At 47.1% G+C, this 16,621-nt stretch overlaps 1 protein-coding gene across 1 annotated transcript; it reads left to right on the forward strand.

Annotated features, from left to right (window-relative positions):
• Window positions 1-8,903: 8,903 nt before the first annotated feature.
• Window positions 8,904-16,253, forward strand: TCL1B (TCL1 family AKT coactivator B; the record flags this gene model as incomplete). Its single annotated transcript, XM_080707224.1, has 3 exons — window positions 8,904-9,065; window positions 15,782-15,952; window positions 16,212-16,253. The coding sequence occupies 3 exons, from the start codon at window positions 8,904-8,906 to the stop codon at window positions 16,251-16,253; spliced, it is 375 nt and encodes a 124-aa protein (XP_080563350.1).
• Window positions 16,254-16,621: the final 368 nt, after the last annotated feature.

Genomic DNA, 16,621 nt, shown 5'->3' on the forward strand with positions numbered 1-16,621 from the left:
CTCAGTCCACTCTCTGGTCCTCCAAAGCTTATCCCCGCTGCTGTCACTTCTCACCACGGGTCTCCACTCAGGCCAGGCCGCCTCCTCCCTCAGCTCCCTCCCTCTGGCGGGCTGGTCTTCCACTCTAAAGCCTGAGGTGCCTTCACATCTGCACTGATCTTCTGCAGCCAGCTGTTGCTTCCTGCAGCTTCTCGGGGCTCTCAGAACAGGACCTTGACCTGCTGCGAGGCCCCCGATGACCTGCCGCCTGTCCCCACCTCTTCCTCTGTTCTAAGATGGCTCTCCTCACTGCCTTCCTGTTCCTCCAGGCCTGTCCTGCTTCCAGGACCTCCTCACCATCCCTATGTCTCCTGGGAATGTGTCCCCAGATCATGCAGTGGGTTCCATCCCAACTCAGAGGTCTCCGCTCACACCCATCTCTCCAAGGGGTCCTGTTTGACCACAGGCTCTGATGTGAGGTTTCTCTCCCTCCCTTATCCCCCACCTGTTACTGTTGGTTTTTCCTACAACATAGTTCACCATCTGAAGTACAAGAGTTAGTTAGTTTATTTATTTATTTATTTATTTATTTATTTATTTATTTATTTTTATGTATTTATTTTTGCAGTGCTGGGGATGAAACCCAGGGGCATTCTACCTCTGAACTACACCTCCCTGCCTTATTTTTTTATTCTTTATTTTGAAACAGGGTCTCACCGAGTTGCGGAGGGCCTCACTGAGTAGCTGCAAACTGCGATCCTCTTGTCTCAGTCTCCCAAATGCTGGGATTACAAGCATGCGCCACCACGCCCGGCTTATTTTTTATTAATCGTCAGCGGCTGCCACTAGAATGGCCGTGTCTGGAGGCCGGGAGGGTCTTGCCTGTCCCACTCCCTGTGAAGCTCCAAGGCTAGGGCCACACCAGCACAGAGCAGGAGCCCCATAAACACTTCCTGAATGGAGAAGTGAAAGTAAAAGGAGAGAGGTTTGTGCAAAGGTAGGTCCAGCCCCTCAGCAGGCGGGTGATGGCCCCAGCCCGGTGAAACAGATACAGAGGATTCCAAAGCAATAGTTAACTCTAGCAATCATTCCTCTTGTGCTTGGGGTTGTTTTAGATTCTGAAATCATCTGGAGTGCTTTTATCCACGCAGGCTGGTTCATTCCAACAGGGAGAACTAGCAAAGCTAGTCCATCAAACATTGGAAAGCACACAGAATGCTGGGGAACCCCGGAGGAGGGGCGGCAGGGAGTGTAAGAAACCGAATGAAAACAAATCCGGAACGTTTACGCCTCTACTGATTAAATGTATAAACTCCTGGCACTCTCCTACGCCTGCCACGTTTTATAGCTTCACACAGTCATATAAAGTGTTTTGCTAAGCTTGACACTGAATACAAGACTCTAACTTACATTTTTATATATTTATTTTTTATTTTTACTTTTAAAATTTTTATTGGTGCATTGTAGTCATACATCTTAATGGAGTACAAATTGGTAGAGGCATACGTGCACACATCACTCAATTATCTGTTCCCCAATTCCCAGCCCATTCCCTCCCCGTTCCCTCCTTCTCATGTTTGGCTTAGTGAGCGACTTTGATGTGTTTGTGAATGTACATCATGCACAGTAGGGAGCCTCCCTCTTCCCCCTTCACATCCCCTCAGTTAGGTCGCCTTATTTGCTCATCTATGGTTTCTCCTTCTTTGTCTAGAGTCCCTCCTATGACCCTTTTTCTCCCTAGCTTCCACATATTATGAAGAGCATCCCATTTTTTTCCTTTTTGTGACTGACTAATCTCACTTACTGTAATGTTGTCCAATTCCATCCATTTCCCTAAAAATGACATAATTTTGTTCTTTATGGTTGAGTAAAATTCCATTGTGTACATATCCCATAGTTTTGTAATTCATTCATCTGTTGATGGACATCTTGGCTGCTTTCATGATTGTGCAATTGTGAATTGTACAGATATGAACACAAACATGCATGCATTAGTTTGGTAGTTTGTTTTCTATTCTTTTGCTGGATCATATGGTAGGTTTGTTTTTTTTTGAGGATCCTTCATACTGTTTTCCAAAGTGGTTACACTAACTTGCAATCCCACCAACAATGTATTAAGAGTTCCCACTTCTCTACATCCTCACCAGCATTTGTTATTGTGTTTTGAATGATTGCCATTCTAGTTAGAGTAAGGTGAAATCTCAGGCTAGTTTTGATTTGTATCTCTCTACTTGCTAATGATGTTGAACATTTTTTCATACATTTATTGGCCATTTGAATTTCTTTTTTTGTGAAGTGTCTATTTAGTTCACTTGCCCCTTTTTGATTGGGTTGATTGTTTTCTTAGATGTGAATTTCTGAGTTCACTATATATTCTAGATATTAGTCCTCGATTGGAGGCACAGTTGGCAAATTTTTTTCCCATTCTCTTGGCTCTCTGTTGAGGTTCTAACTTGTATTTTTTAAAGGAGATAAAGATGAAGCTGTACACAGCTGCGGAATCTCTTGCATCCCGGGACCTCTGGTGTCTAGAAGGTTAGGGAGAGTGAAAACCCAGAACAAGCATGACAAAAGGTGATTTGAATCAAGACCCCAGAAAGTCCTGCAAATATTTCAGAGCAAAGACAGCATTTTTACACTCAATAAACAAAGGTCCAAGCAACTGCTTCACAGTTTCTCTTAACCACAGGTAATTCTTTTCCTTATGGAACTCTCTTATTCCTGATTGATTTCTCATCTCAAGGGGAGAGAATTACAATATTCCGTTTCTCTAGCGCCTTTCATCAAGATCAAGCCCGGGCCAGCTCCCCTTATGGTGTCATAGCATGGACGTCTACATGTGATCGCTTGGACTTAGAGCCTTCGGGAAACTGAGGCTCCGAGAGGTGAGGAGTCTCTTCACCATCCTGAAGACAGTACGTTCAGACCCCAAATCTCAGCTGAGATGTCTCATTCCAAATAAGTGCCCATCAAGATGTTCTGTGGGACCCTGCTTGCAGCAGGCTTGGCATCATCAACAGGAAGATCGGCTGTCACCATGCTGGTTAGGCACCAGGCAGGTATTAGGCCTAGTATAACCTCTAAGAAGGTAGAGTTTGTATTTATCCACTTAATATCAGGGTGATTGTTAACAGGAAGCAGGGCCCAAAGCAGAGCTGAGATTGGATGTAGGCATCTGGTTTTCGCAAAGGGTCACTGTGTGTGTGTGTGTGTGTGTGTGTGTGTGTGTGTGTGTGTGTGTGTGTGTGTTGGAGATTGGGCTGGGGATAGAAAGTGTTTCCTGCATTATCAATACTAAGGCTTCCATTATCAATACTAATACTTCTAGATGGAGCGACACATAATCCATGCAGGGCATCTGTGACCCATCTCTAAGGTGTATGGTAGGGGCATGGATTCAGCATCTGACCCCAGTATGTCCTCACACAGGCTGGACTCGCTGAATTCTCAGACACTGGTGTCCTTAATACACTCCTCTTCTCTACATGATGATCACATTGGACTCAGGGCTGGGTCACGGCTGAGCTCACATGGAGACAGAGTTCAAGTGGCTGGGAAGAAGCGGCGACAGATGACAGGTGCAGGAGATGGGGCGGTATGCCACATGCCTGTGTACCTTTGGGGGCTGGTCATCGCTGGCCCTCTGCCCGACCACTTCCTACAGCAGGTCCCCGTAGTGTTAGGCACATAGACAGGCTGTGAGGAACCCCACTGACCTTTCCTCTGGGTGCTTGGGACTCCGGCTCGGTGGATACAGATGGACAGCTATCCAGTGATCACATCTTCTGCTTTGTGTGTTCAGAGAAGCCTCAGTCACCAGATCTCTAACTCATTGAAACACTCAGATCTAGCTGATGAGAAAAGCAGAGGTTGGGGAAAAATACACACTTTGTTCAGAAGTTCAGTGGAGCCTTCTAGTAGTTGACTGATGGTTAGTTTCAACTCAGCCTAACATTTGAAACCTTATGTCCAAAGGTGACAACTACTAGTGTCAAGAGGTGGGAACCAGTGGAAAATCAAAGATGGTGAAAAAGACAGGAAAGGCAGGCAGGGCGACAAGCCATGGAGACGCCAGGCCAGCACCTGCAGGAAGGACTCACGGTTCATGACAATCAGGAGGGTCACCCCTGCGGCCTTCAGGGCAGCAGTTTCAGCAGAGGCTGGGGCAGGGCAGGTGCAGGAGCAGCAGAAACAAGAGGATAAGGTCGTCTGTGCCGGTGGTAGGTGGAGGGACAGGACCTCTGGCCTTTCCCGTGAAGTCTGGCTTCGAAGGGAAAGCAGGAGAGCTGCCCAACACCCAACAACAACACATACGGTGCTTACTGTGTGCCGAGCCCTGTGCTGAGTACTCAGCACAGGCAGCTTACAACTACACACAGTAGGTAGTTATTGCTACACCTCTGTGACAGGCGTTCACCTAAGTAGGCTATAGCAGAGCTGGGGTCTGAACATGAGTGATTCGGCTCCGGAGTTTGCGTCTTAAACACACATTCTATTTTGACATTTGACCTGGAGACATGGTGGTGGGTGGACTCATTTCTCATGGTGGAGGGTCCTCATGACACCTGTATGAACAGTGGAAGGGAGAGGTGGTTCAATCTGCCTCCCCTCACAGCCAAGCGTATCGGCTGGCATCCCAGGTTCCTGACATGGTTGCTCCAGGCAACTAAGGCTGTAGCCCTGCCTATTGGGCATTTCCCACATTCCATGTGTGCAAAGGGGGCTGCTCATCCCAGAACATCTGGTCAACTGCATCCTACAGAGCCTGAGTTTAAATAGATGATGCTTTTTGTTGTGATGGTGTGGCTTAGAGCCAGGCCACAGATGCCCTGTGTGGATTATATGAAAAAAGGGTGGTTTACTAAGTTACCGGGGCACATGTGCCCTACTCATGCACCTCAGCCTCACTGCACACCGTCCCTGGACAGAGTTCACAGAGGGCCCACCATGCACCCATGGAGTCAGACATACTGAACTGGCTCTGATGTCCTGGCTAAGCGATGGCCACTCTCTGATCTTTAGTTCTTCATCTCTAAAATGAGGATAAGAGCACAGCACAGTTCCCCTGTGGGGCTTCTGACACGCAATGGCCTCCCCCCAGCTTCCTGTTGGATGCTGCCCTTTGCAAAGACCCACTTTCTTCTGCTCAGAAGGCTGCCACCATGCTTTGGGGAATGACCCACTTAAAGACAGTTGCTTCCTTCTGGGTCATTCTGATGGCTTAAATGAAGAACCATTTAAAACCATGGCCCCAGGAGCCAGGCAGAGAGACAGCAGAGGGAAGATGCAGGTGGAGCTTGTGCATGTGCCGGGGAAACTCTGTGCCTAGATCAGAAAAAGCTCCAGGCGTAGAGGGGTAGCCTCCTTAGCCAATCAGATCGCGAGACTCATCTCAGTGACTCTGCTACCCTAATAGGCCTGTCACAAAGCAGACCTTCAAAGAAGACAAGATAATTAGGAGACCCCAGGGGACCCTCTGCCTGGAGGATGCCCTATCTCTTCTGACCCCTCTGTCTTCTCTATTTCACTGCGCACTCTCAATACTGGGGGCCTTTGTTTTAACTGTGAGCACTTTTATTTCTGAGGGCATTGTTTTATGAAGAGTTGGCAGGAAGGGTGTCTCCGAATGAATTCTCTTTCCAGCATAGCTTGGGCTCGTGTTGGACTTGGCTGGAGTGTTTTTGAACCAGGAAACCATTTGACTCAAGGATATTTTATTCCAACAAGTGTTCTCTGTGCCCTTCCAGTGTTCCTGGCACAGGTTTGATGCCGAGAACATAGAGATGAGTCAGAAGTGGTCTCTGTTCCAGTTAATAAATTACCATTGATTGAGGACCTACCATGTGCCAGGGGCTTTACAAATGTCAACCCTGTTCCTTTTAACAATCTGATGAGGCAAATACCATCTTTGTGTTATAGAAAGCTCAAAAAGGTTAAGTTTAAACTTAAGGCCACACAAGGAGTAAATGTCAGAACTAAGCTTTGGATTCCAGGCTGTTTGACAGCAAACGCTAAATGATTCGGGTCACATCTTTGTCTGGAAGCCAGAGCCTCCTGGAGACAGAGACAGAAAGCCTGAAGTACTCTCTAGGCAATGTAAGCCTGCATGCTTTAAGTCAAGTTCACGTGAGACTGACGCTCTAGCAAAAGTGTGAAGAAAAGGGGGAGTTTTTCTGACTGAAAGGGAGACAACATCCTCTGCTGGAGGCTGGAGACTGTGCACTGTGGGTTTCCCAACTCATTTGTAAATGGAAAACGCCATCCACTGAAGAAACCCACTCTCTCCATCTTTGGGGGGGAGGAAGAAGGAATGTCTGGGCTGAATGAATTTAACCCTGGGCCCCCCCCCTTCCACAAAGCCCAGCCATGAAAAATGAATCTATTTCTCCCTGTGAACTTCTTATTGGAGCAGGGAAGAAACCAAAGCTCCTGCTTGACACTAATGGAGGGCATAGTTTGCAGAGGCAGACAAGTCTTCAGCTAAGGCAGAAAGCCTTGTTCCCTCAATTGGGTTTTAGATTGTCTTACCCGAAGGGGAAAAAAAATGTCCTTGGGAGAAGTGCCAACTTACACATCTACTGAAAGAACTGGCAGGCTCACAGCTCTTTCAGTGAAGAATCTTGAATGGGAGAGGCTATGATCACCCTTGGCCATCAGAACGGAGCCCATCATTCTATCTGGACCACCACCCAAACCAGGTTTGTAAAGCTGAGTAGCACCTCCCCATGGCATCTACTTGGTGATGCCTGCACCTGCTCTTAACCAAAGATGCCCACAGCTCAGCCACATCCTTATCCTGTATCATATGAGCCTGCATCCTTAGTACCAGAAAACCCTCACAGCTCTCTGGTTCCCAAACACACCCTGGGTTTCCTTTCCTCTCATCTTTATTCCTGCCATAACTGCCCCAGTTCCATCGGCCATGCTGTCTCTAGGCTCTCTGCCCCCAGCACCTTGTCTGCTGTATGGGAGGAGCTGAGCAAAATGTGCAGAGGGTTCTGTGACTCCTGCCCAGCCCTCTAAGGCTGCACAAGTCAGCCTCCCCCCATCCCTCACCCAGCACTCTTGGGCTTGGGAAGGGCTCCCTGTGCTGGCAGAGGGCAGCAGTGAGCCACACCTGACCACACTGTGGGACCAGGCAAAGAAAGGGAGCGATCCCCCAGAGATTGGTATGCTCCTCACAGGCTCTGGTGACATCCATTCCAGAGAGTGAACCCTTCAGGTCGCAGGTAGCAGAGATGGGTACCTTCGCAAGGAAACAGCCACATCTCAGACACGATGTGGACGGAGGTTTTGATATGAGGTAAAACTGCCGGGGAGACCACACAGAAAGTCTTTAGTAGCTGGCTGGTGACTACACTGCAAGGTGTTTAGCACTGAGTGCAATCCCAAGTCTTTTCTCAGGACTCCTTTTATACAAGGGAAACTGCAAGCCAATGGGTGCAAAGTTCAGATTCTCAGCAGGTAGTACAGCAAGGCGGGTGTTGGGGGTATGTAACCAAACCTAAGGTTCAGAAGTCAAAGCGATATTGTACAGGGGCTCAGCAAACAACATCGATCCCTTCTACACCCACACTCTGGTCATGACAAAGACGAATCCTTCTGTTATACGCCCCACCCCACCCCGCCCTCAGTTGTGAGGAAGATGGAAAGTTTCTAATGGGTTTTTCCTGCAGGTGCAGGTTAAGCAGGGATTACAGAGGCCAACAGGGCAGTTATGCGTGGCTAGCTGGGTCATCTAGGGTAGCAACACGGCGTTACTTATGCTAAGGCTAAGGCTTCAGGTTAGCTCATAAAAGTCCAATTTCTGCACACCTCCTGCCGCCCAGGGAGGCGTTCTTAGCCACCACCCCGGGGCCCCACAGCCCCTCTCCAGCAGCTTCCACAGATCTTCCTGCTGCAGATCCTGACCTCTGCATGGAGTGGGCCTGACTCAGCCAAGGCGGCAGTAAACAGTAGGGGTGGCAGAGCCCAGAACAGCTGGGCGCAGCTTTCTTCCGGCACCCACCTTGCTGTGTTTCTAAGCCGCAGAACCTCTCCATTTATGAAGTGGAGATGACAGTCTCGTTCACGATTGTTGTGAGACAGAAACCAGCGGGCCTGTGAGAAAGGTCTGACGAGGTACAGGTGTGCCACCCCCGCTCCCATCGGAAGCGGAAGACCCATGCTTGTTTTCAAAAAGGAACGGGTCTCGTTCCTGAGCGTCCGTGTGGGGCCCAGTGTGCTGACCCAGTGGGCCTCTTGCTTTATGAACAGAGCCGAGCACAGCCGACAAGCTGGCCGGGCCAGCTGGGTGCTCCTGGACTCCGCAGTGGACTGGCCGGCGGGGGACCCCAAGCCCTCTGGGTATGGTTCCGTTTTAAATGACCCTGGTTGCAAATGTGCATGGGGTGCAGCCTTGTTTTCTAAGAAGAGGGAGTTTGATTCGCCCAAGTGTGTTTTGACTAGATGCCTCCAGGGCCGAACCCACTAAGCTCACAGCCCCGCACTGGACGCCTTTAGAAGGGTCCCAGGCACAGAGCCATGATGGAAAAGCGGACACTCGCTGAAGACCAGCGCGGTGCCGCCGGCGGGGTCGGGCCCGAAGGTAGGCTTGGGGGGCAGGGGAAAATCACCAGTGGGGAAGCGAGGCGAGGGGGCCAAAGAGGAGGCTGCAGAGGGCCAAGGGAAGGGGCTGGAGCACTGGTCTGGGGAGGTCACCCTTGCGCTGCAGGTACAGAGACCTGGGGCGAAGCCACCCAGCTCGGCCCGGAAGCCATCCTTCTGCCCCTGTGACTCCGGGAGAGTGAACCCGTGCCGCGCTCTTCCTGCTCTTGGCCCACCCCCGCTGGCCCCACCCCACTGCGGGATTGGCTCCACGAGGGTTTGAGCGCCTGCGGAGGTCTCCACGCTGGCCTGGAGGCCCGCCCAGGGCGCAGCCGGCCATGGCCTCCGCGGCTCCCTGGATCTGGCTCCCCCCTGACCGCCTGCGGATCCTAAGGCCTGGCATCTACGAAGACGAGCAGGGGAGGACCTGGGTGGTTGTGGTCGTGCAGATTGGTCCCCACGGGCGAGGTCCGGGCCGGCGCTGCTGCCTCCGCTACACAGTGAGTCTTGGCGGCCCAGAGGAGGCTGCAGGAGGGCGCGGGTGACCCCACCCTGATGGGTTCAAGGATGACTGAGTGCGGAAGGAAGGTCGTTTCCACCTACGCTGCAGGAACATTCTGTGCTGGTCCAGGAGCAGAGTGGACCCCTGCCTAGAGGGGCCGCAGGAGATGGCGAGGTGTAGCCCAGACACAGGCATTCAGGAGTTAATTCTGGCCCGTGCACACTGTAGTGGTTCTGGAGGTCAGTAAGGGGTAAGACTAGCCGGGCTTCCTGGCACACGCTTGTAATCCCCGCGCTTGGGAGGCTGAGACAGGAGGATCGTGCAGGTTCAAAGCCAGCCTCAGCTGGCTTAAGAGACCCTGTTTCCAAATATAAAATAGGTCTGGGAGTGTAGCCTGGAGGTGGAAGGCCCCTGGGTTCCACCCCCAGTACCACAAAAAGAAAGAAAGAAAGAAAGAAAGAAAGAAAGAAAGAAAGAAAGAAAGAAAGAAAGAAAGGAAGGAAGAAAGAAAGAGGCAGGACTGGCATAAGCAAAGGCCTTGCCACCTGGAGACAGCAGGTGGGCCCACAGGATGAAAGTGGTTTGGGTTTTGGATTCTCTGCAAAATGGGAGTAATGTACCTCTAGTATCTGGGTCACAGACATCACCCATGCTCAAAAACCTCGCAAAACATTTAAAAAATTTTGGGGGGTAGTACTGGAGATTGAACGTAAAGACATTTTAATTCCAAGCTATACCCTCACCCCTATTTAATTTTTATTTTGAAACAAGGTCTCACTAGGTTGATGGGAGTTTCACTACTTGCTGGGACTGTCTTCAAACCCGTGATCTTCCTGTCTCAGCTGCCCAATACTGGAATTATAGGCCTGTGCCACCACTACGTCCTTGGGAAGGGTTTAACAGATAACAAATCCCACCTCTGGGAGTTGACTCCTAGGCGTGGGTGGAGTCCTAGACTCTAGATTCAAAAGCTCCCCAGGTGTTAGCCGTAATCACCCAGGTCTGAAACTGCCCTCCCAAAGAACTTTAGATCACAAAGATCAAAACTTCCAAGATTTTATCCTTGAAAGGTAAAATAAACAATATGTGATATGTGCATTGTGGTAAAAGCTTATTCTGTTATGTAAAATACTACTTAAAGCCAGGAGTGGTGTCAGAGGCCTATTAATCCCTGTGTCCTAGGAGGCCTAGTCAGCAGGATCAATCAGATTGCAGGTTCAAGGCCAGCCTCTGCACCATTGCAAGACCTTGCTTCAAAATAAAAAATATAAAATAGAATGGGGTTTGTAACTCTGATGTAGAATGTCCCTGGGGTTCAATCCCCCCCGCAAAGACTCTTAAACCACTATAAATAGTTCATTGACTTTTTAAACTATAACACCCTTTCTAGTGATCTTTAAATTGGTCATTCCAAAAACTTTTGGAGGAGAACATTTGAAAGTCTTTCCCATACCTATACCAAAGAAGGTATAAGGTGCAAACAGTTCTGAGCCAGGCGTGGTGGCACATGCTTGTAATCCCAGTACTTGGGAGGCTGAGACCGGAGGACTGTAGTTTCCCGGCCAGCCTAAGCTATTTAGTGAGGCCCACTGCAACTTAGTGAGACCCTGTTTCCCAATAAAGAATAAAAAAAAAAAAATAGGACTGGGGTTATAGCTCAGAAGTAGAATGCCCCTGGGTTCAATATCCAGTACTGAAAAAAAAAAAAAGTTCTGGACTAGATATTTTCAGTTTTTTTTTATTTTTATTTATTTATTTATTTATTTATTTATTTTAACAATTTTTTTATTGAACATAAATAGTATACATTTATACTATATTTGGTGCCCTCTCCCTCCCGCCCCCGTTTTCTCTCCCCCCCCACCAATGGTTGGCCAGGTTAACCATGTCTTATTCATAATTTTACACATGTTCAGGTGAAGATGCTCCTTAATCAAGATCGGCCTTTCTCCTCTCCTATCTTTCCATTAAAACTTAGCTAGTATTTCCCCTCTAATATCTGGGGTCCTACTGGTATCCTTTGTGTTTTCTAGTTTGGGCATATTAGAGGAAACATGTGTATCTTCTCCTTCTGTGCTTGGCTGATCTCACTTAACATGATGCTTTCCAGGGCTTTCCATCTTCTTGCAAATGATATAATTTTGTTCTTCTTTATGGCTGAATAGAATTCCTTGTGTGTATTTCCCACAGTTTTGCTATCCATTCATCTGTTGATGGTGATCTGGGTTGGATCCATATTTTGGCTATTACAAATTGTGCTGCTATGAACATAGGTATGCATATGTTGCTGTATTTCTCTGAATTCAACCCCTTTGGAAAGATACCCAGGAGTGGTATAGCTGGATCATATGGTGGATCTATTCCCACCTTTCTTAGGAATCTCCACACAGATCTCCATAGTGGCTGAACTAGTTTGCACTCCCACCAACAGTGTAAAAGAGTTCCTCTTTCCCCACATCCTCGCCAGCATTTGTTGTTGTTTGATTTCTTTATGCTTGCTACTCTCACTGGGGTTAGATGGAATCTCAGTGTAGTTTTGATTTGCATCTCCCTGATGGCCAGTGATGAAGAACATCTTTTCATGTATCTATTAGCCCTTTGTATCTCTTCTTTTGTGAAGTGTCTATTTAGTTCATTTGCCCATTTCTTGATTGGGTTGTTTTGTTGGTGTAGAGCCTTTTGAGCTCTTTGTATACTCTGGATATTAGCCCCCTATCAGAATGGTGGCTGGTAAAGATCCTTTCCCATTCTGTAGGCTTCCTCTTTAGGTTATTGATAGTTTCCTTTGATGAGAAGAAACTTTTTAGTTTAATGTTATCCCACTTGTTTATTCTTGCTTTAATTTCCTGAGCTTTGGAGGTTTTGTTGAGAAAGTTACTGCCTGTGCCAATATGTTGTAGTGTTGAACCTATGTTCTCCTCTACTAACTTCACCGTCTCAGGTCTAATTTCTAAGTCTTTGATCCATCTTGAGTTGATTCCTGTGTTAGGTGAGATATAGGGGTTTAGATTCATCTTTTTACAAATGGTTAGCCAGTTCTCCCAGCACCACTTGTTGAAAAGGCTGTCTTTTCTCCAGCGTATGTGTTTGGCCCCTTTGTCAAAGATTAATTGACTAAAGATGTGTGGGTTTGTTTCTGTATCTTCTATTCTAATCCACTGGTCAGTATATCTGTTTTTGTGCCAGTACCATGCTGTTTTTACTACTATTGCTCTATAGTATAGTTTGAAGTCTGGGATTGTAATGCCTCCTGCGTGTTTCTTGTTATTGAGAATTGCTTTGGCTATTCTAGGTCTTTTCTTTCTCCATATGAAGTTCATGATTGATTTTTCTAGGTCTCTGAAGAATGTCACTGGTATTTTAATGTGAATTGCATTGAACCTATAGATCAGTTTTGGCAGAATGGCCATTTTGATGATATTTATTCTGCCTATCCATGAGCACGGGAGATCTTTCCATCTTTCAAGGTCTTCTTCTATTTCTTTCTTTAATGTTTTATAGTTTTTGTTGTAGAGGTCTTTTACATCTTGGGTTAGGTTTATTCCTAGGTATTTTATTGGTTTTGAGGTTATAGTGAATGGAATTGTTGTTTTTGTTTCCTTCATTGTGGATTCGTTGTTGGCATAAAGAAAGGCCACTGATTTCTTTAGGTTGATTTTGTAACCTGCGACTTTGCCGAATTTGTCGATCAGCTCCAGAAGTCTTTTGGTTGAGTTCTTTGGGTCTTCCAGATAAAGGATCATGTCATCTGCGAATAAGGATAATTTCACTTCCTCTCTTCCTATGTGGATTCCTTTGATTTCCTTCTCTTGTCTGATTGCTGCAGCAAGAGTCTCAAGGACTATATTGAAAAGGAGAGGTGAAAGTGGGCATCCTTGTCTTGTTCCTGACTGTAGCGGAAATTCTTGCAGTTTTTCCCCATTCAATATAATGTTGGCTTTGGGTTTGGATATTTTCAGTTTTAAAAAAAGCTGAGAAAAATATTTAATAGCTGAGAATGTGACATGGTGCAGCGACTGTGGCAAACAGTATGACGGTGCCTCAAAAAAAAGTAGAGTTACATCTTATCCAGCAGGTCCAGTTTGGGGTGCAAATAAGAAGTTAAAGCGAGGGCATGAATAGATACTTGTGGAGCCGTGTTCACAGCAGTATTACGGTAACTTAAGGTGGAGGCACCCCAAGTGCCCATCAATGGATGAGGAGATAGCTAGATGCATACAATGAAATATTGAACCTTAAGAAGGAAAGAAACCGTCAAGGTGCAGTGGCACACACCTGTAATCCCAGGCCTCGGGAGGCTGAGACAGGAGGATTATAGATCCGAAGCCAACCTTAGCAACTTAGCAAGACCGTATTTGAAAAAAAAAAAAGAAAAATACAGGGGGCTGGGGATATAACTTGGAGGTAGAATAATGCCCCTGGCTTCAATCCCCTGTACAAAAAAATAAATAAATAAAAAGAAAGAAATGGTGCCATGTGCTATAATTAAGGTAAACCTGAAGGACGTGGCGCTAAGTGAAATAAGCCAGTCACAAAAGGGCAGTTCTATATGATTCCACTTATATGAGGTACTTTGAGTAGGCAGAAGAGCGTAGGCGCCACTGGGCAGATGGGGAGGGATGCTTAGCAGCAGACATGGGGTTTTAGTTTGAGAAGATGAAAAATATTCTGGTGATGGATTGCTGTGATGGTTTCTTGATGCCAGTGAAGAGTGCACTATAATGGTACCAAAAAGTATTTAATGAGCTGGGTGTGGTGGCGCATGCTTGTAATCCCCACGCTTGGGATGCGGAGACAGGAGGATGCCGGGCTGGCTTAAGAGACCCTGTTTCAAAAAAAAAAAAAAAAAAGCATAAAATAGTCTGGAAGTATAGCCTGGAGGTAGAAGGGCTTCCAGGAACTCCAGTACCACCAAAAAAAAAGAAAGAAAAAGAAAGAAAAAGAAAAAAGAAAAAGTAATGAGATAATGAGAATAGAATGGATTCCTCAAATAACTTTGCCATGGGGTAGGCTATAGGGACCTAGGTAGTACTTTTTGTTCTTATGTAAAACAGTTAATGAAAAGTTGATCAGAATTTTCACATACAGTCTCAGGGTTTGAGAATAAGAACTCAATGTGATTTAATGCAAGGAGCAGCGGGGCTTTTTCTGCAGAGGGTCTGACTGTAAATATTTAGACTCTGCAGGCAGTAAGGATTCTTGCAACTACTCCGTTGTGCTATTGTGATGCACAGGTAGCCCAAGATGGCATGCAAAGGAATGAGTGCTAGTTTATTTACAATAAAACTTTATTTACAAAAACAGTTGACAAGCCAGATTGGGCCCATGACCTTTCATTTGCTGACCCATGATCTCAAGGCAAAATCCAAACAGAAGGAGAAGAAATAATAATTTATTCTTCTGTATAATTTATGACATCGTGCTCCGTTAAAACAGCCCATAAAAAGGACAACAAACAGAAAAATTATTTGCAACATGTTAGACTGATGAAAGGCTAATATCCTTAACTCATAAAATCTTTCCATCAAAAAAAGAGAACATATCCTTTGGTAAAGAGGTGTGGAGGGCTTTCTGTTTTGTTGCTTTATACCTAGAGCTCCTTTGTGCTGTATTTTATTTTTTGGTGGTACTGTGGTTTGAATTAGGTGCACTCTACGTTTGAGATATAATCTCAGCCCCCTTATTTTTAAATTTTGAAACAGGGTCTCACTAAGTTACTGCCTATTAGCTTTCAATCTGTGAACCTCCTGTCTCCGCCTCCCAAGTACTGAGATCACAGGTATGTGCCACCACACTAGGCTTTGGTTATAGTTTTGTAGTAACTCTTATTTTCACCTTTGTATCTTTCTGTATTCACCAAATTTTAGGATATTTTATGTTTAATAAAAGCATGTAAAGATTATGATCAAATCTACAATACCTTTTTTTTTGAAAAGTTATCACTCTTAGACCTTGGGATTCAGGAATATCTTGTTTTATTTTATTATTTATATTTTGCAGTACTGGAGATTTAACCAGATCCTTGTACATACTAGACAAGCACTCTACCATTGAGGTCTTGGGGATTACACCCAGGGGCATTCTACCTCTGAGTTACACTCCTAGCCCTACTTTTATTTATTTACTTTATTCTGAAACAGGGTCTCACAGAATTGCTGCGGCTGGTCTCGAACCTGGGATCCTCCTGTCTCAGCCTCCCAAGTACTAGGATTACAGGAATATACTACCACCATACTTAGCTTCCTCAGACCTTTTAATTTGCCACTAATTTGTCCAGAATGGCCTCAAAGTCTTGATCCTTCTGCCTTAGCCTCTCGAGTACCTGGGATTATGGGTATGAGCCACTGTACCCAGAAGATAGCATCTTGTTCTTTAAAAAAGGGTTTTAAAACTATGGAAATGGTTAAGACAGGAGAATAGCCAGAAAATTCAAAGTGCCGACAGGCTGGAGGCGAGAAGGGTGGCCAGGTGTGGCAGTGCAGACTGAGGGAGGACTGGTCCAGAAGAGCAGTGGTCATCCCGTCATCCCCGCTGCAGATGGAGTCCCAGGTGGTGGCCTCCAGGCTCTTGGTCTGGGATTCTGAAGACACACCCCTCTGACCTCTGACCCCAGCCACCCAGCCCTGGGCTGGGTCCTCCAGGGTCCCCGTTTGTGTGCAGTACAGTGGGTGGGAGCCCTACTCCTCCTGTGTCCCTCTTCTCTGGTCCCTGCAGCGTGAACCCGGCGTCAGAGTGCACTTGTGGCAGATGACAGTGCACCCCCACGAGTCCCGGTGCCCCAACCAGGTGCCCTTCGGCCAGCTGCCTCTCTCGTGGCAACTCTACTCTGAGGATCACTACCTGGCGTCGGACTCCAGGTTCTGGGAAATAGAGGACCACAACCAGGCACGTGTATGGGGAGCTCTAGGTGACGGCACCGGGTGACAGTCGGCGACTGCCCCAGCCGCACCTCTGCCCACCCTGGAGATCCTGCCTCCCTCTTTCTCTCATTCAAGTTTTCCTCCAAAACTCTAACGGGGTCCACTGGAGGAGGGAGGCTTGTGGCTGTGTGTGGGCACGCATGCACAGTGGGGTGGAATCCAGGGCCCGGGACCCAGCTGCCCCTTTTCCTGCTGGGCTCTCATGGCCACTCCTTCTCCCATAGATCATCACCACGGAACAGCTGATCTTGACACGGATGCCATAGACAGTGAAGGATGCTGGGCAGTGGCTGTTGTTGCTGGTATGTTGCAGCCTCTCGATGCAGAGATGAGAGGAAAGCAGGAGACCTCTTTTTACAGATGCCCGAGCCAGTCTCCCTCCCATCGTGATGGGTCCCTGGGTGTTTCTTACATAGCCTCCCCTCTCCCTCCCTCTGCCCCTTGGATGGGACTGCCTGCTGTGAGGAGGTACCTTTAGTTAGCTTAGGAGCTCACTGGATAAGAGACACCCCTTCGTCCTTGAAAGAACCTGTGTGGTGTGCATATTAATGTTTCATGTTATAGGCAGGAAAACTGGTTTCTAGGGGTCAGAATGATTTCCCTAAGCCCCTACAGACTGGAAACAGCAGCCATC

The sequence above is a fragment of the Muscardinus avellanarius genome (assembly GCF_963383645.1).
Source record: "Muscardinus avellanarius genome assembly, chromosome: 12".
NCBI lineage: Eukaryota > Metazoa > Chordata > Mammalia > Rodentia > Gliridae > Muscardinus > Muscardinus avellanarius.